The sequence below is a fragment of the Erigeron canadensis genome, chromosome 1 (genome assembly GCF_010389155.1).
Source record: "Erigeron canadensis isolate Cc75 chromosome 1, C_canadensis_v1, whole genome shotgun sequence".
Classification (NCBI taxonomy): domain Eukaryota; kingdom Viridiplantae; phylum Streptophyta; class Magnoliopsida; order Asterales; family Asteraceae; genus Erigeron; species Erigeron canadensis.
In genome coordinates, this window is record NC_057761.1 from 28,167,324 (window position 1) to 28,189,895 (window position 22,572).

At 32.5% G+C, this 22,572-nt stretch overlaps 1 protein-coding gene across 1 annotated transcript; it reads left to right on the forward strand.

Annotated features, from left to right (window-relative positions):
• Positions 1 to 17,920: 17,920 nt before the first annotated feature.
• On the forward strand, positions 17,921 to 20,155 carry LOC122609718 (peroxidase P7). The gene is made up of 4 exons (XM_043782670.1): positions 17,921 to 18,161; positions 18,767 to 18,958; positions 19,128 to 19,293; positions 19,553 to 20,155. Exons 1-4 carry the CDS (start codon positions 17,952 to 17,954, stop codon positions 19,945 to 19,947), a joined length of 963 nt encoding a protein of 320 aa, XP_043638605.1. The 5' UTR covers positions 17,921 to 17,951; the 3' UTR covers positions 19,948 to 20,155.
• The last annotated feature ends 2,417 nt before the right edge of the window (positions 20,156 to 22,572 follow it).

Consider the following 22,572-nt stretch of genomic DNA (forward strand, 5'->3'; position numbering starts at 1 on the left):
TCCAACTCCAAAATTCACTACTGATGTAATTTTAGTTATAGCCGAGGTGTGTTGAAACAATACTCTAACTCGAAATTAACCTATTCTGAAAGTATAAATTTGGTTCCGCCTAAACACGGATACATGAATCTAGTGTCTCTCTTTTACTCGTATGTATTAGTTAGATTTCAAGTTGACCCAGATCACCTACCTTCTTGCTTCTATTTCTATTTCTACCATCTTGTAATACACCGAATTTGACATATTTTTGAGATATCTAATTGGAACTTTTGAAGTAGGAGGATGTTTATAGAAAAGATTATAAGAGGAAATATCATTTTCTTTGACGGAATAAATTGCTTGTTAAGTTATTTCGACGAGTAATAAAAGTATACATTTACTAGAAAAAAAAAATTATTCTTTGAACAGTATAACTTTTAATTCTGCCTAATCCTGACTTTACTCAACCCATTGAAACATCTCAACAAGCAATTTTTATTGGATAGAGATATTATTAAACAATTAAATATCTCGTGTGAAAAAAAGAAACAAGAGAAACGTTGCTTCTTTTAGCATTTTCATGACTTTTTGCAACATAAAAGTGAACAAGGTCAAAAGCTTATAGCTAAAGTAAATGTCGGCAATTGTCAAATGCTACTTCGCTAACTATAAATTACTCTAATACTTTATATTTTCTTTTAGTAGATAGTCATAAACTCATAGTCTATAATAAATATCCTTTAGTATGATGGAGTGGATTTGTGCTCCCAAAGACACGCCATATATATGTGTAGGGTAGAGATCTTGAAAGAAGGTGTCTTAAGGAGAGAAAGGAGAAAAGGTCCTATAGGCCAATTAAAACGTGACATGTGTGAAAATGAAAAAAAAATGCGCGGTGGCATTTTGGTAAATAAATCAAACTTTTTTGAAGCTTGATCAGCCTGAGTTCTAGGTCAACTTGGTAGGTCAGCTTCAGCTTGGTTTGGTCAGCTTGGGTTCTGGGTTAGCTTGGTTGGTCAGCTTGGTCTTGGTCAGCTTGGGTTCTGATCAGCTTTGTTGGTCAGCATGATCAGTTTGGTCAGCTTGGGGTCAGGTTCGGTTACATTGGGGTTGGGTCAACTTGGGGTCTGGGTCAGGTTGGTTCAACTTGGTTAGCTTGGGTTGGGTCAGCTTAACACAATCTACACAAATGTAGATTATGGGTTTTGGGTCAGGTTGGGTCAGCTTGGGGTCTGGTTCAGGTTGGGTTGGGTCAGCTTGACACAATCTACACAAATGTAGATTATGGGTTTTGGTCAGGTTAGGGTCAGGTTGGGTCAGCTTAGGGTTGGGTTGGATCAGCTTGGGGTCTGGTTCAGGTTGGATTAGCTTGGTTAGCTTGGGTTGGGTCAGCTTGACACAATCTACACAAATGTAGATTATGGGTATTGGGTCAGCTTGGGGTCGGGTTGGGTCAGCTTGGGGTTGGGTTGGGTCAGCTTAGGGGCTGGTTCAGGTTGGGTCAGCTTGGTTAGCTTGGGTTGGGTCAGCTTGACACAAAACTACACATAATCTACACAAATGTAGATCCCAAGCTGACCCAGATTCCAGGCTGACCAAGTTGACCCATAACCCAGGCTGATCAAGCTGACCTAACCAAGCTGACAGACCAAGCTAATCATAACCGAAGCTGACCCAAACCCAAGCTGACCCAGAACCAGGCTGACAAAAGTTTGATTTATTTACAAAAATGCCACCGTGTTTTTTTTAAGTCCATATGTCACGTTCTGATTGATTCATAAGACCTTCTCTCCCTTCTCTCCTTAAGACATCTTCTTATTTGATCTCTCTCCTATATATATATATACGAGCATGGTACCCGCGCAATGCGGCGGTAGTGGGGAAGACAATCTGGTGGTGGCGTTAATAGGGTTTCACTTTGCTAGAGACGAAATGGTTGAAGGGCATAGTTGGTATATCACGTGAGAGGGTGCTTAGCATGGAAGATTCTTTAAGAGCATTTTTGTCTTATCAGGTTCTTAATTAAGTTAAGGGAAGAATCCAGTTTGCTTTATAAGGTATTATAGATATATATTCAGGGTTTATCATATTGAAAATACGTTTTACGCCTTCAAGAGTTCAAGTATTAGTTACAAAGGTTTACTAGATTGTATATAAATTTATTAATGACCAGTTCTTCTAAGTAACAGAAAACTTTAATTTGTGTTAATGAAGATAAATTTGACTTGTCAGTTTATATATTTGTAGGTCCTTTCTATCTGAAATAAATTGCTGTATGTAATAATTATAGTTGAGCAAAATTTCTACGTAGTTTACCAAACCCATGAAATTTTTCACTCCTGTATCAACAATAACAATATTACGCAGTCCTTTTCAAACAAACTATATGTCTATATGATTAATTCTCGTTCTATTAAATTTTTTTCCCCTAACGTCATGTTTTTTTAAAACAGTAAACTATCATGTTCATGCTCCTAGACTACACGAATGTGTGGGTATCCCACAATAAGTGTTAGCAAGTTGAATGTTTTAAAGTATTTATGGATGTGGATTTGTTAAAAAACAATTTACCTATAAATTTGTGATTTTGTGAGGGCATGAAAGTAATTAATACTAACATAATAAACCAGGCCCATTGTTTTTTAACATAAAAAAATCCCCATCCTTCAGTGATATGTTTAGAGCAAACCTATATATCAAAGCTAAAACGCTTCTCATGAAATCATAAATCCTTTCACGATATAGAGACATACGTATTTTGACAGCGGATGTCTACAAATCGCCTTCTCGAGAGTTAAGCTAAAAAAGCTTGCTTGATCGATGTCTCGTTGAAGCAGTCAAATATCAAGCCAACGAATGACACAAATGCATAATCCGAGCATCTAGAAAACAAGAAAAGTGGAGCCGGAAAAGCAGTTTGAATGTCGATTTCATTTGGATCTTATTAATTTACTTTGATAAAGGAGTTGATTACGTCCAAGTCGTCCCCTATTTCCTACATTTGACTTATCTGGATTAGTTTAATTTGGCTTTTACTATTATAGTCGCACTTAGTCAGATATTTTAAACATTAATGTATTGTTTTATTTTTCACTCACTATGTTGTTAAAAAATATGTTGATTTACCTTGACTTTTTCATAGGAGGTTTCGATATCTTACCTTGACAAAAAAGATTTTGACTTAATCTCATATACAACCTTAATAAGGAACGGTGGACATTGTACCCCAAAAATCAAAACGGTACCAGTCATCACCGGGTTGAATATCCGCCATATCTATACTATCTTATAAAGCATTTTGCCCTTTTTACAAATCTCAAATAATGATTTGAAATACTTAAAGTACCCCTCTTCTTTATTCTCTAATTTAAACATCCTTAGCTAATATACATATAATACTCTTAAATCTCAACCACTCATTTTCTTCCCTCTCCTCAAATCTCAACCACTCATTTTTTTTTCTCTCTTTTATAAATCATTTTATTCATCTAATTCATTCAAAATCTTTTATAAAAATTGTATGGGTGTTCTTAAAATTTCATGTTCTTTCATTAGAGATGTCATTCGATATACTTTCGACGAATTTTAAAATGCGAGGACGGAGTCCGTAAGAGTAAGGTTATCACACTCTATAACTTATCACCTCCTATGACCTGTCATCCCTATTATCTCATCACCGCAATGCGCGAACACTTTCCTTTATAGATACCTAATAGATGAGGATGAAATTCGCTAAGGTGGTGTCCGGGTTCCTATTCCTTACAAGCCACTCTTCTTTTCTTCTTTAGTTTTTTGTCTTTTTTTGTTTCTTTTGTCCTAATAAAGGTGGGGCAGGAGTGTAGATGAGTAGTAACGTATTCAGTGTAGGTGGAAAAATGGTGGGGAGAAGTGGGAAGAACTGGTAATGTACTTCTCGCCCTAAAGATAATAATGATTGATCTAACTTCTCGCCCTAAAGATAATAATGATTGATCTAGTCAATATATAGAGGGTTGAGAGTATCTGGTTGTTATATACCTAGCTTAGGTATAGAGCCTCTCATATTTTATTTTTTTAATCCATAAAATACATAGGGTCCATTATTTATTTAAAATATTAAAAAACTAGTATGTGAGTGGTTCTATACCAACTTAGGTACATGATAACCACACACTCACTTTTCTCTCTCTCTCTAACTATATATATATATATATATTTAAAAAAATCATATATATACTTATTATTTAATTATTCAGTTATAACTCGAAATTTATATTGTAATTAATATTAAATGTTTATATATTTAGGGATTACTAGATTTTAAACCCGTGTCAAACACTGGACACGGGGTTTACGATATTATCAATATTAGATCTTCATACATTTAAGTCATAAAAACTTTTTGAAGATATACGTTTTGAGTGTTACATTTTGCAAGTTGTAGCTGAGACATATTGATATAATTGTTTATCGTAGTCATTCCACAAGTAATTTCTCTATTATAAAATATTTTGAAACTAGTTATACTCATAATGTGATATTATTATGAAAGATAATTAATAATTAAAATATAAACATACTTGTGATCTTATATTTTACATTCAAATATATGTAGTTTATGTATGCCCAAATTGTAATTAATTACAAGATTGTAAATTTTAAAAAGTTCTCTTAAGTTGATGGCTAAAAGTAAATATAAATTAAGTATTCAGGGCTGAAAAGTGTAAATTATTGATAGAAAACAAAAAAGTATAAATTAATGAGACTTTTTGACAAATTAATATAAATACTAATATAATAATATATTTGGATTATGATTATTAGTGTTTTTAATTTGTAATTAATCTAAATAATGACATAAACGAGAATCAATTGGATGAAATTGAGCGATTTGATTGGTTAATAAGTCATTAGTTCAACTGTCTTATAGTATATATTAAGATTAAGATTCGTATCAAAGTTTTCAATTTTTTTAATTTTATTTTTGTTGACATAAGAACTTATTTGGATATTAACTTAGTAAAGTTGTAGACTTTTAATATTGTGCACCGTGTACGTAGTTATATTCTAAAACTCCAAAGGAATTTGCACTCTTGTTAGAGATTATTTTTTAGATTTCAAAATAAAAGTTTTAAACATTATAAAAATTACAAGTGTTCACAATTACATTATTTATATTCTAAATTTATAAAATAGAAAAAACAAAATCCAAATTATGTTTTATTTCTTCAAATTGTCAAACCTAAAGATGGCTATATCATTTCTTCAAATGGTCAAAGTGCATACATAAGTAGAGCTGCCATTGAGTCGAGTTTTTTCGAGTAACTCAAGATTGAGTCGAGCTATTATCGAGTTCGCGCTCGTACCCGAGCTATTATTGAGTTGAGCTCGAGCTTTACATAGCTTGGCTCGAATAACAATCGAACTTTCTATATATTTTGTATATTATATATATATTCGATAGTTTAAATTGTATATATATTTTCAAGCTTTTCGAGTTTTCAATAGCATAAATTGTATTGTATATATATTTTCGAGTCGAGCTCGAGCCATGTTTATAAACACAACCTTATTACATGTTTAAAAACTTGTACATCATACATTAAAAGTCACGCATGAATTTTATAACAACCGGTAATTCAAATTTAAATAATGTAATGAAAATTAAAGTAACAGAATATAATAATGAAACATTGACGAAAGCATTTAAGTTGTTCGTCGATAAATATCATGTCAAACTTGTTGTTGTAACTGTTTTTTTAACAATACAATTATGGAAACTTCTTGTAGTTCTTGTTGTTGTATTTGTTTTTCATGAATGTTTTGGATTATATAGTTGTTATCAGTAAAATATATTATTTTTTTCATTATATAATTAATGATAATTTGATAAGTTATAATTAAAAATAACTTAAATAAGTTATAGTTATAGTTGTATGAAGACTAATTGTGAGCAAAATTGGCTTTTTTTTTATAAGATATCATTTAATTAGTTGAATACTTGGAATAAACATTAGTTTTATATTTTATTTACTTTATTTCAATAAAATTAATATTTTAAGAAAAACGTTTAAAGTGTGAACTGATAATGTAAAACAAAAAAGTGTAAATTATATTATGACATGTGTTAATTTGATTAAATTGGAGAAATTAAGAGTTGTGATTGGTCAATTAATGTTAGGTCAGTTGCCTTTTAATATAGATTAAATTTAATATTAGATTAAGATTAAGATTAAAATTATAGATTATAGCAGAAAATATTTTAAAATATATATTATTTTTTTTTATCATGTGTTATATATTAAAAACTAGTGTTCAGACCCGTTTAATGGACGGATAGTCTCAAAATATACTAATCAAATATCATAACTTATTCAATACGAAAACTAAAAAAAAAAATATGAAAATTAACCCCATATAAATATTGATCCAGTTTACCCTTTTGTTTTAACTTTAGTTGTAACACCCCCTTTTTATTTATTTATTTTTTTATATATATTTTCAAATCTTATTCCATTTAAAACTTTCCAAAAACATTTACTGACGTATTAAACAAAGACTTAGCATTTCAAAATATTTTCATTTTAACATTTTGTAATGATTTTCATTTAACAACCTAAACAAAATATTTTATATGGGCATCCAGAGTTTGATTTAAAAGAAAGATTACCATAGGTTAGTTTCATACAAAATACTTCTTTTTCAGTTTTCCATAAACTTCGCTTCATTTCCCTTAGGCCTTTCCATTGCTTGTTTTCTTGCCTACAAAATATTAACCAATAAAAAAATAAGATAATGCTTATTGAGTTGTAATCTACAGGCATAATCGTTTCACGTGTTCTCAGCACTTTAAGTGTCCCCGATACTTTATGTGTCCTTGCCACTTCATGTACCCCGGTAATTTTGCGTGCTCTTAGCGCTTCTTGTGGCCCCATCACTTCATGTATTAATACTTTTTATTATATGTGGCCCCGCCACTGATTACACTCGTGTGCCCATGACACTTATCATTTTATTATTGTGTCCCGACACGTTACAATTATATTTGTAAAATAGAACTCACCTTGCCTTCGGTTATTCTTTCTAGCCACCTTATGATAACCTCGTTATTACCTATAGCAGTATACATTAATTGAGTATAATTTTCATCTCATTATTAGAAATGATATTAACTATTACCATCTCCTTTTATCAATCTTAGCCAAACACTTATCAAATAATTTTTAATGATATGACTTAAATTATATCAGTATCACCATTCATTAATCAAACTCATTCTATATATCATCACCGGGATCCTTTTTTTCTTTTTCTCATAATCAACATAGTTGTCTATTAAGAGACCAATCAATATTGTCTCCTTAATTAATTCATCAAAATTAGCAAAGCAACTTATTTAGTAAAAGTTCATTGAAACAGTTCGACCATAATATCATAATAAGAACCTATTATTAACAAAGAAACCCATTTTCTTAGTTTTAATACTTGCATCATTCGTTATTTCCAGTTTTCCACTATTAATCATCATGATAAGGATAATATTATAATAATATCAACCTAACATTTAAGATAAATAATGAATATACCTTTAATAATCCAATTAAGACTAGGAAACATTAATTCATTAGTCCGTTTCTTCTTTCTTCTTTCCAATTTGCATCAACATATAGGGATGTTCATATTGCGGTCCAAACCAAAAAAACCAAAACCGGAATGAATTTGGTCCGAAACCAAACTGAACAGAGGATCCCGGTCCGGTCCACGGTCCTATGAAATTAAGCATGTCGGGTCTCGGTCCGGTCCATGTTTAAACCGACAAAACCCATGTTCAGGACCGGACCGTCTATAATGTTACAAATTAAAGTATACGCTTGATTCCAACTTCCTTTTATATAGATATATTCCTTTTATTTAGCCTTAATTAGCATACAAATCTAAGATATACACGCATACACATCTATTTTTCCTATTTTTTAGCAAATATAACCGTAATATACATAATTTACTAATTAATTAGCATGGACCTGCATTTTGTATCAAAATGATGGCACCACTGATGTAGTGTATGTCATTATGCATCATGTAGGTTTAGAAGGTATGGATTATTAGTCACTTAGTAAAAATATAAATGAAACTCTCAAATTAAACAAGCATGACCCAAAGGTTAGGGCCCAAAACTCGGTCCTCGGTCCAACCTTTCAACCCGTAAACGGAGTATAGACCCGAGCATGAACCGGACCGAAGCCACCGGTCCGGTCCTCGGTTCCACATTTTTGCCTGTTCAGTTTTCGGTTTAATCCTCAAAATGCTCGGTTTGGTCCGGTTCTAGGACCGTGAACACCCTTATCAACACATGCAACCATCTAATTTCTTTACACTTTAGAGAAATTACTTAGATTTATTTTGATTAAGAAATTTAGTTATCTTTTATTGTAAGGAAAACTTATAAAGAAATACACTAAACCAATGTGGCAATAGCCCAGTGGTACCCGTCACCCATGATGCTTAGGGCTCACAGGGGAAATCTTAAATGACGATGGTTCGATCCTTGGAGATGTCCATATCTTATGGGAATTAAGTGGAGCAGGTGTTTCACCGGCACCCAAAGCCTTACAGGGTGGTATAATGGGTATCCAAGCGAAGGGATACCGGGGGCAGGGTCCCTTTCTTCACCTTTTTTTTAAAGAAATCTCTTATAAAAGAGAATTGTTTATAGAAACTTTTTCCTATGTGTCAAGTTCATGTACCTTCCTACAAGTGCTTTTAAAAATTTATGACATCATATTTGTTATTTCTTTTTTTACTTTCTATAATTTTATTTAACCTTAAACATTATATATTATAATTAATTTAAGAAAGATATATCTCATTAAATAGATAACTAAATATATTATATTGTTTCTTAAGTTTAATGGAAATAAATTTAACTATATATAACTAAAATATATTAATAAGTCATATAAGATTATCGTAAATTTAGTATTTAATTTATAGTGTTTAATTATTATTATTGCGTTAATTCATTATTATTCATACTAAAATTCCATAAAACATAAAAAAAAAATTTAGTTATTATTTTATAAACATTATTTATTAAACTTTTATTAAAAATCTCGGGTTGAAACTGGGTTACTTAGCTAGTACACAAAGTTTTAAGCCGAAGTTTACATTTTAATATAACGATAACTGCAAAAAATAAAAAGCACATTTCGACCAATTCACGAAAATAGCAGTGACCTTTAAAAGTTTTACTTTTTAGATATGAACTTTCATTTATTCCCGAAAATAGTAACATTTGACACGTGTACATGATGACATGGACATTTTTTGATTATGTGACATTTTTTGATGAGTGGCATACGTTATAACTACAGAAAATAGAAAGGACATTTCAACCAATTTACGAAAATAGAAGTGACCTTTAAAAGGTTTACTTTCTAGTAATAAACTCATTTATTGTCGGATTACTCCAACACCGACGACAGCGGTGTTGGAGGTGGAGGTGGTTTCTTCTCGATTTCTTCAACTAATTTTAGAAGTCGTCGGCGGTCTGTTCGAGTTCGAGCTAACCTCTGAACCTACGCTATCTGGATCTATGTCATTTGTCGATGAACTATTCTTAAACGGTCCAATTCCGGCCTATGGAACTCTCGTCTCACCTTGAACATCCTCAGGATCTCCCTCCGGCTAAAACGACGATGTTTTGGCATCTAATTTCAGAGATTTTTAATCCCGGGATAGACGAAGTAGAGCTAGATCTATGTCTTTTTTAAGATTTTCATACATAGCTTTTCACCTTTTCAATGCTTGAAGTAGGAAGAGACTCAACGGAAATTTATAAAATCAAAATTTAGCTTCAGGAGAAAATGATGAGAAGAAATACTTTGCTAAAACCGAAAAGAGTCATGTCATTTTTTGGGAGAAATAACGCGACTGATAAAAATTACATAGCAGTGACCAATTCACGAAACTCCAGAAAATAGAAAAGTGACCAATTCACGAAATTCCAGAAAATAGAAATTAAAAAATGCCACCTAATCGAAAAATGTCCATGTCATCACGTACACGTGTACACGTGTCAAATGTTACTATTTTCGTGAATAAATGAAAGTTTATTTCTAAAAAGTAAAACTTTTAAAGGTCACTATTATTTTCGTGAATTGGTCGAAAAATGCTTTCTATTTTTCTGCAGTTATCCCTTTAATATATATATAGTCGGTTAAGCAGGTGATTAAGCAACCAAGTTTAACCTGAATAAGCCAGTATACGCTATATTTGTGTTTGTACGGTTTTAGTTCATCTCCAAAGTTACACAAACTTGACTATTTCACCATTGTGACTATATTCAGCTTACAAGACTTTATATATTATCTTAGGAATTTTTATTTTATCATTATAATTATTATAATTATTATTTTTAAACGTTATAGTTCCCCCTAATTGATTTTAGATTACGTCCTTGTGATCTTTGCTATGATCTTTTGTATTTATATCTTACACTATGGAATAAGGTCTTACACTCATCCTCGTATACACAATCTTTATTTTGCAAGAGGTAATTAAAGTTCAACCAGCCCTACAACTTTTTGGAAATTTAGCGTTCTCCCCAACTCAAGCTTTTGGTATTACTAGTTTATTACTGCCATTCCCATCGCACACATCCCATGTTTCAATCTAAAATTATTATTATTAAATTATGTGTTTAACTATTATTTAATTTAATTTATTTATTTATGTATTTATACTAACTAAAAGTGGAGATTGAGGTTACACTTGGCACCCTAATATCCCTCCTTAAACCTAATTCTCCATCCTAATTAATCTTTTATTTTTTAACTAGGTTTGTTTCTCGCGCGATGCGCAGTTGTTAAAAAATCTATACTATAAATTTGATACAAACATTTTTAATTGCAATTCTTTTTAATTATTATTGTACTTTAATATCTTGTTTAATATCTTGTTTTTAACTCAAGCATAGTTAGTTACATTCTATCGCACTTCCTTTTCTAAATACATGGAAAGAAATAAAATAAAGATAAGCACTTACATAATAAGAGAAACAACAATTTGGTTGAAGAAAGATGTCATATATAATCACAATTTTGAATTAATGGTTGTAATCAAAGGATTCTAAAACAAAAGAATACATCGATCATTTAGTAAAGAACATATGAATATCAAAAATTAAAAATCAAAAACAAAAAATAAAAAGTAAGCTTGTTTGGTAATTATAAAATTTGATTGTATTTTTTAATTAATATATGTAAAAAAAACTTTAAATACATATATAGATAAATATTTATGAATAAATAAGAGCAAATCTTTAATAAAATAGAGGAGATTTAAAGATTTAGATGTCGAGATTTCTTTACTAATTAGAAGATAATGAAATCGTATATTTATATTATTCTTTTATAATTTGCTTATTAATTTTAATAAATTTTATATAAAATAAGATAAATATTGTTTAAAAAAACAGGGAGATGTCATATAGGATAAAATCCTACGTGGCAATTTTATAATATAGGTTTGAGTTTTTAGAGGCTCTAAAATCGGTCGGATTGTTACTGTTTTAATAATTATATAAATATCTTTTTAATTAAAATTTTTATTTATATTCTTATTGTATTAAAAAATAAAAAACAAATCTTTTTCCTTCCCAAAAACAAACCTACGGCCAAAAAATAAAATAAAAAAATCATACGATTGACTACCCAAAGGGTTTTTTTTATTTATATATTTTGTTCATATCAAATCATTATTATTATTATTTAACATTTAATTCTTATATTATTGTCATTATTATTTCTTTTAATTTAGTTTGATTTCCATTATAGTTTCGTTATGGTTTCTTCTTGAACAACAAAAAATAAGACCACATTAGTTCATTATTGTTATTATTATCTCTTTTAATTTAGTTTGTTTTCCATTATAGTTTCGTTATGGCTTCTTTTTGAACAACAAAAAATAAGACCACATTAGTTAATCTTGAAGATGTTAAATTTTTACTTATCAACTCTTTACCTCCTAAATTTTTATTTGCTTATTATACTTCGATAATAATTTATTATCTCGATCTTATATATTTAATCTAATGTTAAATTTTTTTTTAATTAGTCATTTTATTTATTTTGATAAGTCTTCTGAGTATTGTCACATTTGCTTTCTAACATACTTCCATGTTTTTAAAGTTAACATAAATAGCCTTCAATATAAACTTCCAATGTCTAAATCCAAAAGTTCCACACGTTGTCCTTCTAAATCTCTTATGCCTTACTCTCTTTGAATCATTTCACTTGACATTCTCATGGATGATTCTTATACAATGATCTACTTTTAATCATCCGTGAATCTAACTGCTATTGTAGATATCCTTTTGTCAACTCAACTGTTGTTAACATGTATCTTAGTTCAAAAACAAGTTCACAATTTATCTTCTCATTCATTTTAGTATAAAGTTTTATTAAAGTTTTATTTCTATTTCATTCGCTATTTACCATTCAACTCAATTTGTCTCCAAATCTCTAGCCTTTTATTTTACTCGATACATTTTTATTTTTTTTTTACTCATATTAAATATTCAGTTAAGTCTATCGACTTATATTAAATATTCAGTTAAGTCTCGATCTCTCTTGGCATATAATGTTGTCTACTTAATGATAATAATGATCTCTAACTTAATTCAGCACTATTAGGTAGGCACACCCGCACCTACTGTTCCGAAACTTCGTTGATAAAACGTCCTTAACGTACCTACATACTTGTATCTGTTCTCATATGTCCTCAATTTCATGTCTATTATTTCATATAAATCATTCCCCATTAGATAGATGGACACTTGACGATCATTAATTCTAATATTATACAAATCAATCATGTCAACTATTGTGCATCACCAATTAACAAACTAGCAACCTACATTTTTGTTTTTTTCAAACTCTTAAGACTCCTTACCAACTCAATTTCTTAATACTACTACTACCACTTTGATATTCTCACGAATCCACCTATATTTTGAAAGGGAAGGTCCATGTTCATCTGTTAGACTCAAAAGAGTGGTGCCAACTTTGGCCGATTCTCGCCTCAAGTCACCATAAGTCGCTCCTCACACCACCCTCTTTGCCCGACTTGTGTTTTGCCCGACCTCCACAGCTCGCCCCTTTGTGCTTCAAAGTCAGCCAAAGTCGCCCTGAACACCACCCCCCTTGTCGACTTCTCCTAAATCCACCCATTTTTACCTTTTTTACATACAACACTTCCCTACCCCACATGCCATATAGCACAAGTCGCCGCTCTGGGCGTGATGGTGGTTGGAGGTTAAGTGTCCAGGATTGGAGACACAATCATGATCCAACTACTAATCTGCAAGGGAATGCATACGCCAGACGGATGACGGATGAAGAAAAGGAATTTGTGGGAACCCAATCGGATCGCGGTTTGTACCCACATCAGATCCTGGTAAACCTCAAACTTGAATTTCCAGGAAACTTGACTCGCAAAGGAGACATTACGAACTTCCTAAAAGCGAGAAGAAGGTCGGGGCAAGCAGGGCGCACTCCAATGCAGGTACAAACATTAAATATTTTATTGTACTACGTAGTTGGAATTGACTTATTTACTCTATCTTGGTCATTAATCGCAGGTTATGTTTTCATTGTTGCAAGAGAAAAGGTACTTTTACCAGTTCACCACAAATAACAAAAATGAACGCTTGGAGAACCTATTTTTCATTCATCCAACATCAATGACCCTATGGCGCGCATTTCCCTGGGTTATTGAAATAGACTCCACTTACAAAACTAACATCTACAACATGCCGCTAGTTGAGATCGTCGGCGTGACTTCAACGGGGAAGACCTTCAGTTTAGCGTATGCGTTTATCGTAAACGAGCGGGAGGCAAATTATCAATGGGTTTTACGATGTCTTCGGTCCACCCTTGATGATAGCTTTGCCGTTCGTGTCGTTCTTACTGACAGGGAGCTGGCCCTGATGAGAGCTTTGAAGGTTGTTATGCCGGATTCGAAACATCTACTGTGTAGGTACCATATATGGCAAAACATAATCAAGCACTGCGAACCGGCATTGCGTATGAAGAAAGATGTTAACATTGACAGGCTTAACGTTTGGTGGAAAAAAGTATATCAGTCTCGGACTTTTGATGAGTTTAAGTCAAATGAGAAGGAGTTAAAGGAAAAACTTGCGGGTTTTCCAGGCGTCTACAAGTACCTGAACACCTCATCAGTTTCAAAGTCCCCAGGTTCGCATTCATATTCACCGTCTGCAACAGGTTGCTCAAACACATTATCCGGCACTTCAATACGTACGTTTTCTGGGTCTGCCCAAATATCCTCTAAACTATCCATCTGAAACAATTCAAATCAACATCAACCTCATTAACTATTAATGATGTCCATAATATATATATATATATATATGTATATATATTTACACATACATATAATATCTATATCTATATTCATAATACATATATATATATATAAACAATAAGATTGAAAAGGAAAAGATACACAATAACAACAACTACAAATATGTAATGAAAATGATGATTCCTATGTATCCAAATTTTTTTCCGAAATAGACAAAGATTCAGTATGAAAACCATGACTTATTATTACATGAATATTGGTTGTCAAGTATAAGTATACGATAGATAATTAGACATTCCATATATATATAGTCTCAAATTGTTGCAACGATAATTCCTATGCACTATCTGTTGATCTTATTGAAACAAGTGTTTATATTATTGAAACAAGTGTTTATATTATTGAAACAAATGTTCATTTTACTGAAACAAATACAAAAAACCATTCCCGATACTTAAATTCCCGATGTACACATACCGACCAGCTTACGTGACCGTCGACGTGGCAGTGCCACGTCATTACCATTAGCGGCGACGTCGCCGCAAATGGTGATGACGTGGCACTGCCACGTCGACGGTCACGTTAGTCTGCAAGCTGGTCGGTATGTGTCGGGGGTCCCACTATTAGCGGCGACGTCGCCGCTAATACCCTGGTGGGGTTGACCGTTGACCTGGTGGTGTTGTGATGTGTATATTGATACGAATGAATAGACTATTGAAAACATGTCACACGCTTTAATAGTCAAATCGCATGACGTGGAGACATTAAATCACTACAGGTGCATTCGTATTGCTTTTCATTTTTCAAAAGCAAAAACACTTAATTAAATTTCAATTATTTTTTATCTAGCTCATATGCATATTTTTCTTCATTTGATCACTAGATGAATTAGAACATTAAACAAGAACCTTGCATAAGGTCTACTTTAAAGGTATATCCAATGAGGCAATGATATGTCAAAAGTTAGTTTTTTAATTCAAAAAGTCTTCGAAATCATATTTTATTTGTTTTTAGTCAGTATGTGTGATTTTTAAGCATTCCACTATTACATCGTTTTTTTCCTTTCTTTTTCTATTTTCTTGATTGCACATTTTGAATGATAACTTCATATGTTCCACACGGGTGATTTACATATTCGGCATTCCACAATTACTTAAGACTCAGAGACGGAGGCAGAATTTTTTTTATGAGGGGGCAAATTTAAAAGTCTCTTATTATATTTATTAGAGTTATCTTTGAGGGGAAAAAAATTTTTAAACAAAAATTAACTCTCAACGGAGAATTTAGAAAAAATGGACCCTTAAAATAATTTCGTCTGGGTGCCAGTTATAAGAACATCTATCTTTAACTTGAACATTATTCTTTGTAATTTTAGAGCATGTGATAAATTTTGATACAATTACCCAAACAAATAAAATACTTTCTTCAACTTCTCTTTTTCAACTTCGTTAAAAAATAAAATAACTGAAGATTTTTACTTTACCAATAGAAGATGTTATCTCAAAACTAATGCTCCCAACATAAGTAACATACTTCCAAAGAAGAGGCTTATGACAACGATGGTGACATTTGTATGTATAATGTATTTTCTGTTTATTGTTACGAGTATTATTTAGGAATAAAACTATAAATATACCTTTAAAAAATTATATTGTACCAAAATTGGAATGGGGGCAGTTGCCCACACTGCCCCCATTGTGGAGCCGTCCCTGCTTAGACTTGTACCGAATTGTATATGTTGGATGACGCCAGGTTATAAAATTGTTAGGTCCAATTTTAACATTACAAATCTTTGAGTTTTTCCCGTTGTGTTTTTACTAGAATCCTATCAAACGGTGGATAATTTCTAAAAGGAATTTGCTAATTAGTGCATTACGGACACGTATTAATTATTGTTTAAAATATTTAAATTAGATAAGTCAAAATTTTAATTTTAAAACTTCTAGTAATAAGAAAAAAAATAACTAGAAAGGAAAGGCTGCAGCCGTCTTATAATTGTGTTTATTAAGGGGGTGTTTGTCACTGCGATTGTAAAAAAGATTTACGTTTTTAAAATTGTGTTTTGAAAAAACATGTCTATACTTGCTTTTTCAAAACTGTATTTTCTCTTTATACAAACGCAAATAATGACTTCTCTAATTGGATTATCTCTTTTAAACACAATTCTAAATACCCGTAAGTTTAACCACAATCCCCATCCCTGAATTCAATCTTTAACTTAGTATCTCAATAGACATTGGTGGATCCAACGTATTAGTTTAAGGTGGTGAAGACCGACCACGACTAATTAATGACTTATAATCAGGCAATAAAATTTTAATATATTTTATTTTATACTTAATATATCCTGGGTCAAATAAAAGAAAGAATTTAACCCTACAGAAAATAAAAAATCTAGGGATGAAGCTTTTATTTTATTTTATCGCCCATTTGACGAATTACTGTCAACAAATAACACGTATCAACATAAACAAGAGGGTACTCGCGCAATGTGGCGGTAGGACGGAGACGGGTGATGGCGGCGTTAATGGTGTGGTTATTAATACAAAAGTAATTTACGTAAAATGATAGTATAGTTAATGAAAAAAGGGACTCGTGAAAATAGAATATTATAGTATGATATTTCCTTACAAAGTAAAAGGCAAACTTATTGGGATATTTCTGGTATAACAATACTCATTTAATATGAGTAACTATAATTTGAAGGGAAAATATGGTATTTCAAATGCTGAATGTTTAATGACGAAAAAAGAATCTTTTGCTTTATAAGGTATTATAGAAGTGGTAGTAAAAAAAATGTAGCATAAGAACGACAGTCAAATGTTCAAATCTTACTTAATTTTTTTTTCCATAAGAGTGTAGTCGAGTGATTTGTCTTTCTTTCATTTTAGAATTTTAGTTGTAAAATCGAGCGCTAAGCTGTAAATTCACTATCTTTAACCCCTCATAACATTATCAATCTTTAACTTTTACAACGAATAAAAAATATATGTGAACACGTAAGTGGTAAGTAGCAATGATTATGTATTTGATTAGTCACATAATTTTTACTTTTAAGACAGATAAAATATGGAGATACACCTACGTAACCAGCAATGATTAATTATATATGTGATTAGACAATTGTGGTCCAAATGATTTTACCAGGTAGGCAAGTACTATAACGTGTTACTTTCAAAATCTTCATGTGGGGACTTTATGTTTGAAAAATTGTATATACCAACCTCCCCACAAAACATATTTTTAATGTTTAATTTAACTAGAACAACAAACGACGGACACGAATAAAAAAGTTACAGAATACATTGTCATGTGTGGTTTCCCACCATCTTTTTGTTAAACAATTAACCCTTGCACTTTCTGATATTTTACATCACGCCCCTCTAGTTTAATATTCCATTACCATTTTTTTTGAACGTTTATTCCATTTACATTTACTTTTACTATTCAACAACGTTGATTCGCCATGCAATCTGGTCATGGATTAGGTAACCTGCCCTTTTCTTTCCATGCATATATCTGTCTATATAAACTTGCACCACTCATTCATGCTATCTCACAACATTTCAACGCATTTTAGCTATATCAATACTTAATATTTAAGAATGGCTTTCTCTTCTACTATTATTGTGAAATCTTTGCTTATTTTGTTGTTTATAGGAGTTTCTTCAGCTCAACTTTCAACTAATTTTTACTCTAAATCTTGTCCAAATGTTCTTCAAGTTGTGAGGTCAGCTGTTCAATCGGCTATTTCAAGAGAAACCCGAATGGGTGCTTCTCTCCTTCGCTTGCATTTCCACGACTGCTTTGTTAATGTAAAGCTTCGTATTCCCTAATTCTTCCTCAGTTAACTTCAATTAGTGTAAGATCTTGTCGATCGATTTGTGCTTAATTGGTGATTATCAACACTATTTCGACATCTATATAGTTTGGTTAATTTAGTTTTCTTATTTGGCAAGTACTTTCTTAAAAGTTATAATCTTAAGTTTAAATGAAGCACATGTATAGTGTTTCATATATAATATAGAGAATGGGAAGTGATATTTGTACAATTATTTTTGATCAATGTACTACAGTGTACAAATTGTACAGCTGACTGTATAAGTCAGTAATTCACAATTATTATACATCAACAAAAATAAATGGTACGAATATAACTTCCCATTGAGAATGGATCAAAAACAAGTTGATAGCCTAGTTTAATTTCTAGAATACCATCATTCATTATGTTGCATGTGAGTTATCACTATTTTTTTCCCTATAATAATATACTAGTTCCATTTGACAAAAGAAGTCAAACCTAACGGGCCACAAGGCCATCAAGATGTAGCAATCAGCCCATTGGTCTATTTACAAATTTGTCGAGACATATTTTACTACTTCAAACATTAAAAAAAATAAAATTTGATATGACTTTCAGGGATGTGATGGTTCAATTCTTCTCGATGATACATCCTCATTCACCGGTGAAAAGAGGGCAGCTCCTAACTTTAGATCGGCCCGTGGGTTTGAAGTCGTGGACAATATAAAGTCGGCTGTTGAAAGAGCATGCCCCGGTGTGGTCTCGTGTGCTGATATTCTAGCTATTAGTGCTAGAGACTCTGTCCAAATCGTAAGTACTCGACCTTTTATATACATAACCGAAAACTCCATACATACAAATTGTTTTCAGCCCTCTTCATTAGCTACATATATTAACTTTCATAAATGGGCTAAAATCCTTGAATTGTATAAGATATACTACTAATTAGTGTGTTGAATTGGTTTGAAATTATTTGAAGCTTGGAGGACCAAGTTGGAATGTGAAATTGGGAAGACGCGACTCAAGGACCGCGAGCCAGGCTGCAGCCAACAACAGTATTCCTCCACCTACATCAAATCTAAATGCACTTATCTCTTCCTTTAGCGCGGTTGGTCTTTCCGCTAAAGACATGGTGGCTCTCTCAGGTCAATCTTGTTTCCATCTTTCATATATGACTTACAAAATCAACTGATTAATTACAACATTACATAGACACATAGTCATAGATGATATCAATTAATGTGACAAAAATATAAATGGTAAGTGGGCGGGAACCCTCGGGTCCAATGTACCATTTTGGTATCTGTAGCGCATGTTACATAAAACTCATGACCGGTGAAAGCATACACCATCTCACACTAACTATAACAAATTTTCACACATTATCATTGGTTTTGAAAACAGGATCACACACAATTGGGCTAGCAAGGTGCACAAGTTTCCGAGCCCGAATTTACAACGAAACCAACAATTTAGACGCTTCATTCGCTACCTCAAGGAGAAGCAACTGCCCAAGAGCAACTGGCTCAGGAGACGACAACTTGGCACCACTCGATATCCAATCTCCAACCTCCTTTAACAACGACTATTACAAGAACTTAATCAACCAAAAAGGGTTGCTTCACTCTGATCAACAGCTCTTCAACGGTGGCTCAGCGGATTCTACTGTTAGACAATATAGCAGCAACCCGCGTCTGTTTAGCTCTGATTTTGCTGCTGCCATGATTAAGATGGGTGATAATAAGCCCTTAACTGGATCAAGTGGAGAGATTAGGAAGAATTGCAGGAGACCCAATTAATTAAAAAGTTCAATCTAGAATATTAAATGGTGTGCTTTTCATAAATGATTTGATGATGATTTCAGGATTTGAGAGATTTTACATATGTTCAAGTGTTTGAAGTGTTCTTTATTTTGTACTTTTTGATTTTGATTTTGTCATAAAACCCAAAATTATGTACTTTTTTACTTGCTCTGAAATTAGTATTATACATAACTTTTTGGAGTGATAATGTTTGGTAGAAATTTTCATATGTGTTACTTTATTTAAAACTTATAGAGTTAAGGACACAAATCGTCCCTGTAGTTTATTGAAACAATCACCTTTCGTCCCTGAGAATGCAAAACCTCAAGGACCGTCCTTATTTGGATAATAACAATCACCTTTCGTCCTTTGACTATTTGACCATTAACCCCCATCCGTTAAACCCCCCACGTGCCTCCCACGTGAGGGGTACTTTTGTCTTTGCGCCCACTACAAAACAACCGCACCCTCTTTCTTCCTTTTGATTTCCCTTTTTCCATATATATACACAAATATACTTACCCAAATCCAAAAATCCCTAATTTTCTTCCTTCTCTTTTCTTAACATACGAACCAAAAATCCAAAATTGAAGAATGGTGTTTTGTGGGTGCGGTAATGAAGCCATAATCGTAACATCATGGACACCAAGAAACCCAGGAAGAAGATTCTATGCATGTCCTAATCAAGTAAGTTTTCTACAATTTTTAATTAGGGTTCACTTTTTGGACCTAAATTGAATTGGGTTTTTTTTAAGAGTTCCAAGTGCAAATTCATAGGATGGTTCGATCCACCAATGTGTCAACGTGCGACTGAGATCATACCAGGGTTGTTGAAGTCAAAGAATAAATTGGAAGAACAAATAAAAGAAAAAGATGGTGAATTGAAGAAATTGAAGATGTTGTTGGTTGTTGCTACAATTGTAATCGTCTATCTTGTGTCTTTGTTACTAGTTTGAATTGTAACTAATGTATGTAATATTTTGGTAATTGTAAGTTGTAATTGTAAGTTTTTGCAATATGCTAATAAATTGGGGATTTTGCTATCTATCAAATTTCTTGACATACAGCATGTATACATAGCAAAATAATATTGACATACATATCAGAATGATGTAGGATTTTGCGATCTTGACAAATGCATTCTAGAAACTATGCATTATAATAGCATAATAATATTGACATACATAGCAAAAGAAATAAACCAAGTCTTGACAGCAAAAGATCATACATAACAAAATAATATTGAGATACATAGCAGAATAATGTAGGATTTTGGTATGTTGACAAATGCAGAATGCAAAATAGAAACAATGCATTATAATAGCAAAAGAAATAAACCAAGTCTTGACATACATAGCAAAAGATCATACATAATACATAAGTACCATAAAGTAGCAATAAACTAACCAAAGTAGCAAAAGAAAGACCAGACATAATACATAAGTATCATTACATGTTTTCACCACAAGTTACCAAAGTACATCAAGGCTTGCTGGTATTTTTGAGCCTACACCTTTTACTACTTGGACTGCGCACAATGTTGCTGGTACTTGCTCTTATACTGACACATTCTTAGGTTTGACCTCCCATACTTGCAGCTTGACTAGGAGCCCTTGGAGGTTGACTAGGACCCCCTGTAGCTTGACTAGGAGCCCTTGCAGGTTGACTTTGACCCCCTGCTGCTTGACTAGGAGCCCTTGCAGATTGACTTTGACCCCTTGCAGCTTGACTTGAACCCCTTGCAGGTTCACTTTGACCCCCTGCAGCTTGACTTGAACTTGGGTTGAATTGGCTTGACTGAGTTGGACCCCCTGCAGCTTGACTGGAAGTAGGTTGTTTGCATGACCTCTTGTTGTGACCCATTGTGCCACACTTCTTACAGACCACAGACCTAAGCTTCCTAGAAAGTCTCCCATTCTTGGACATTTGAATCTCTTCTTCATTCTTCCTTCTCTTCTTTCTAGGCCTCCCAATTGGAGTATGATATTTTGGAGGGATGATGATTGTCCAATGTTCTGGAACTTGAGCCCACATATTCATACCATTGGTTGGGGTTATGGTATGCTGGTACATCATTTTCCAAGTGTCAAGCCTATAAATAGGGTCAACCCAAGTTTCAACAACACCAACTGGTATACTATGATTAACCATATCCCAATTAACAGCAACCGCATGTTTACAAGGAATTCCTGTAATCTCCCACTTCCTACATGAGCATGTTTTTTCTACAATATTGACCACACATTGATCTTGCGAAGGACCACTAACTTGATACTTATCAACACCATTGAATATAGCTTTGTACCCACCAGCATCTATTTTAACCAATTCTAACATTCTAGTGGCAGTGGGTGTTAGTGGCCCTTTACTTTTTTGTATCACCTTTTGCACATTCCCAATTCTTATCATCAAATATTCCCTAACGAACTCTAAACAATGTATAATAGGCATAACTCTTCCCTTAACTAATTTGCTATTCAAGACCTCACACATGTTGTTTAGTAAAACATCAGATTTTGCCTTGCCTGTTTACAAACACAATGAACACCTTAATTGACCAATTAACTACCTTTTAGATAAATATAGTGTGATAAGGGTGGTTTGATACCTGAGAAATGTGAT

Coding starts and splice junctions, on each gene's coding strand:
- LOC122609718 (XM_043782670.1), top strand. CDS start 17,952: ATGGCTTTCTCTTCTACTATTATTGTGAAATCTTTGCTTATTTTGTTG. Junction 18,959..19,127: donor CTAGAGACTCTGTCCAAATC/GTAAGTACTCGA, acceptor AATTATTTGAAG/CTTGGAGGACCAAGTTGGAA. Junction 19,294..19,552: donor AGACATGGTGGCTCTCTCAG/GTCAATCTTGTT, acceptor TTTTGAAAACAG/GATCACACACAATTGGGCTA.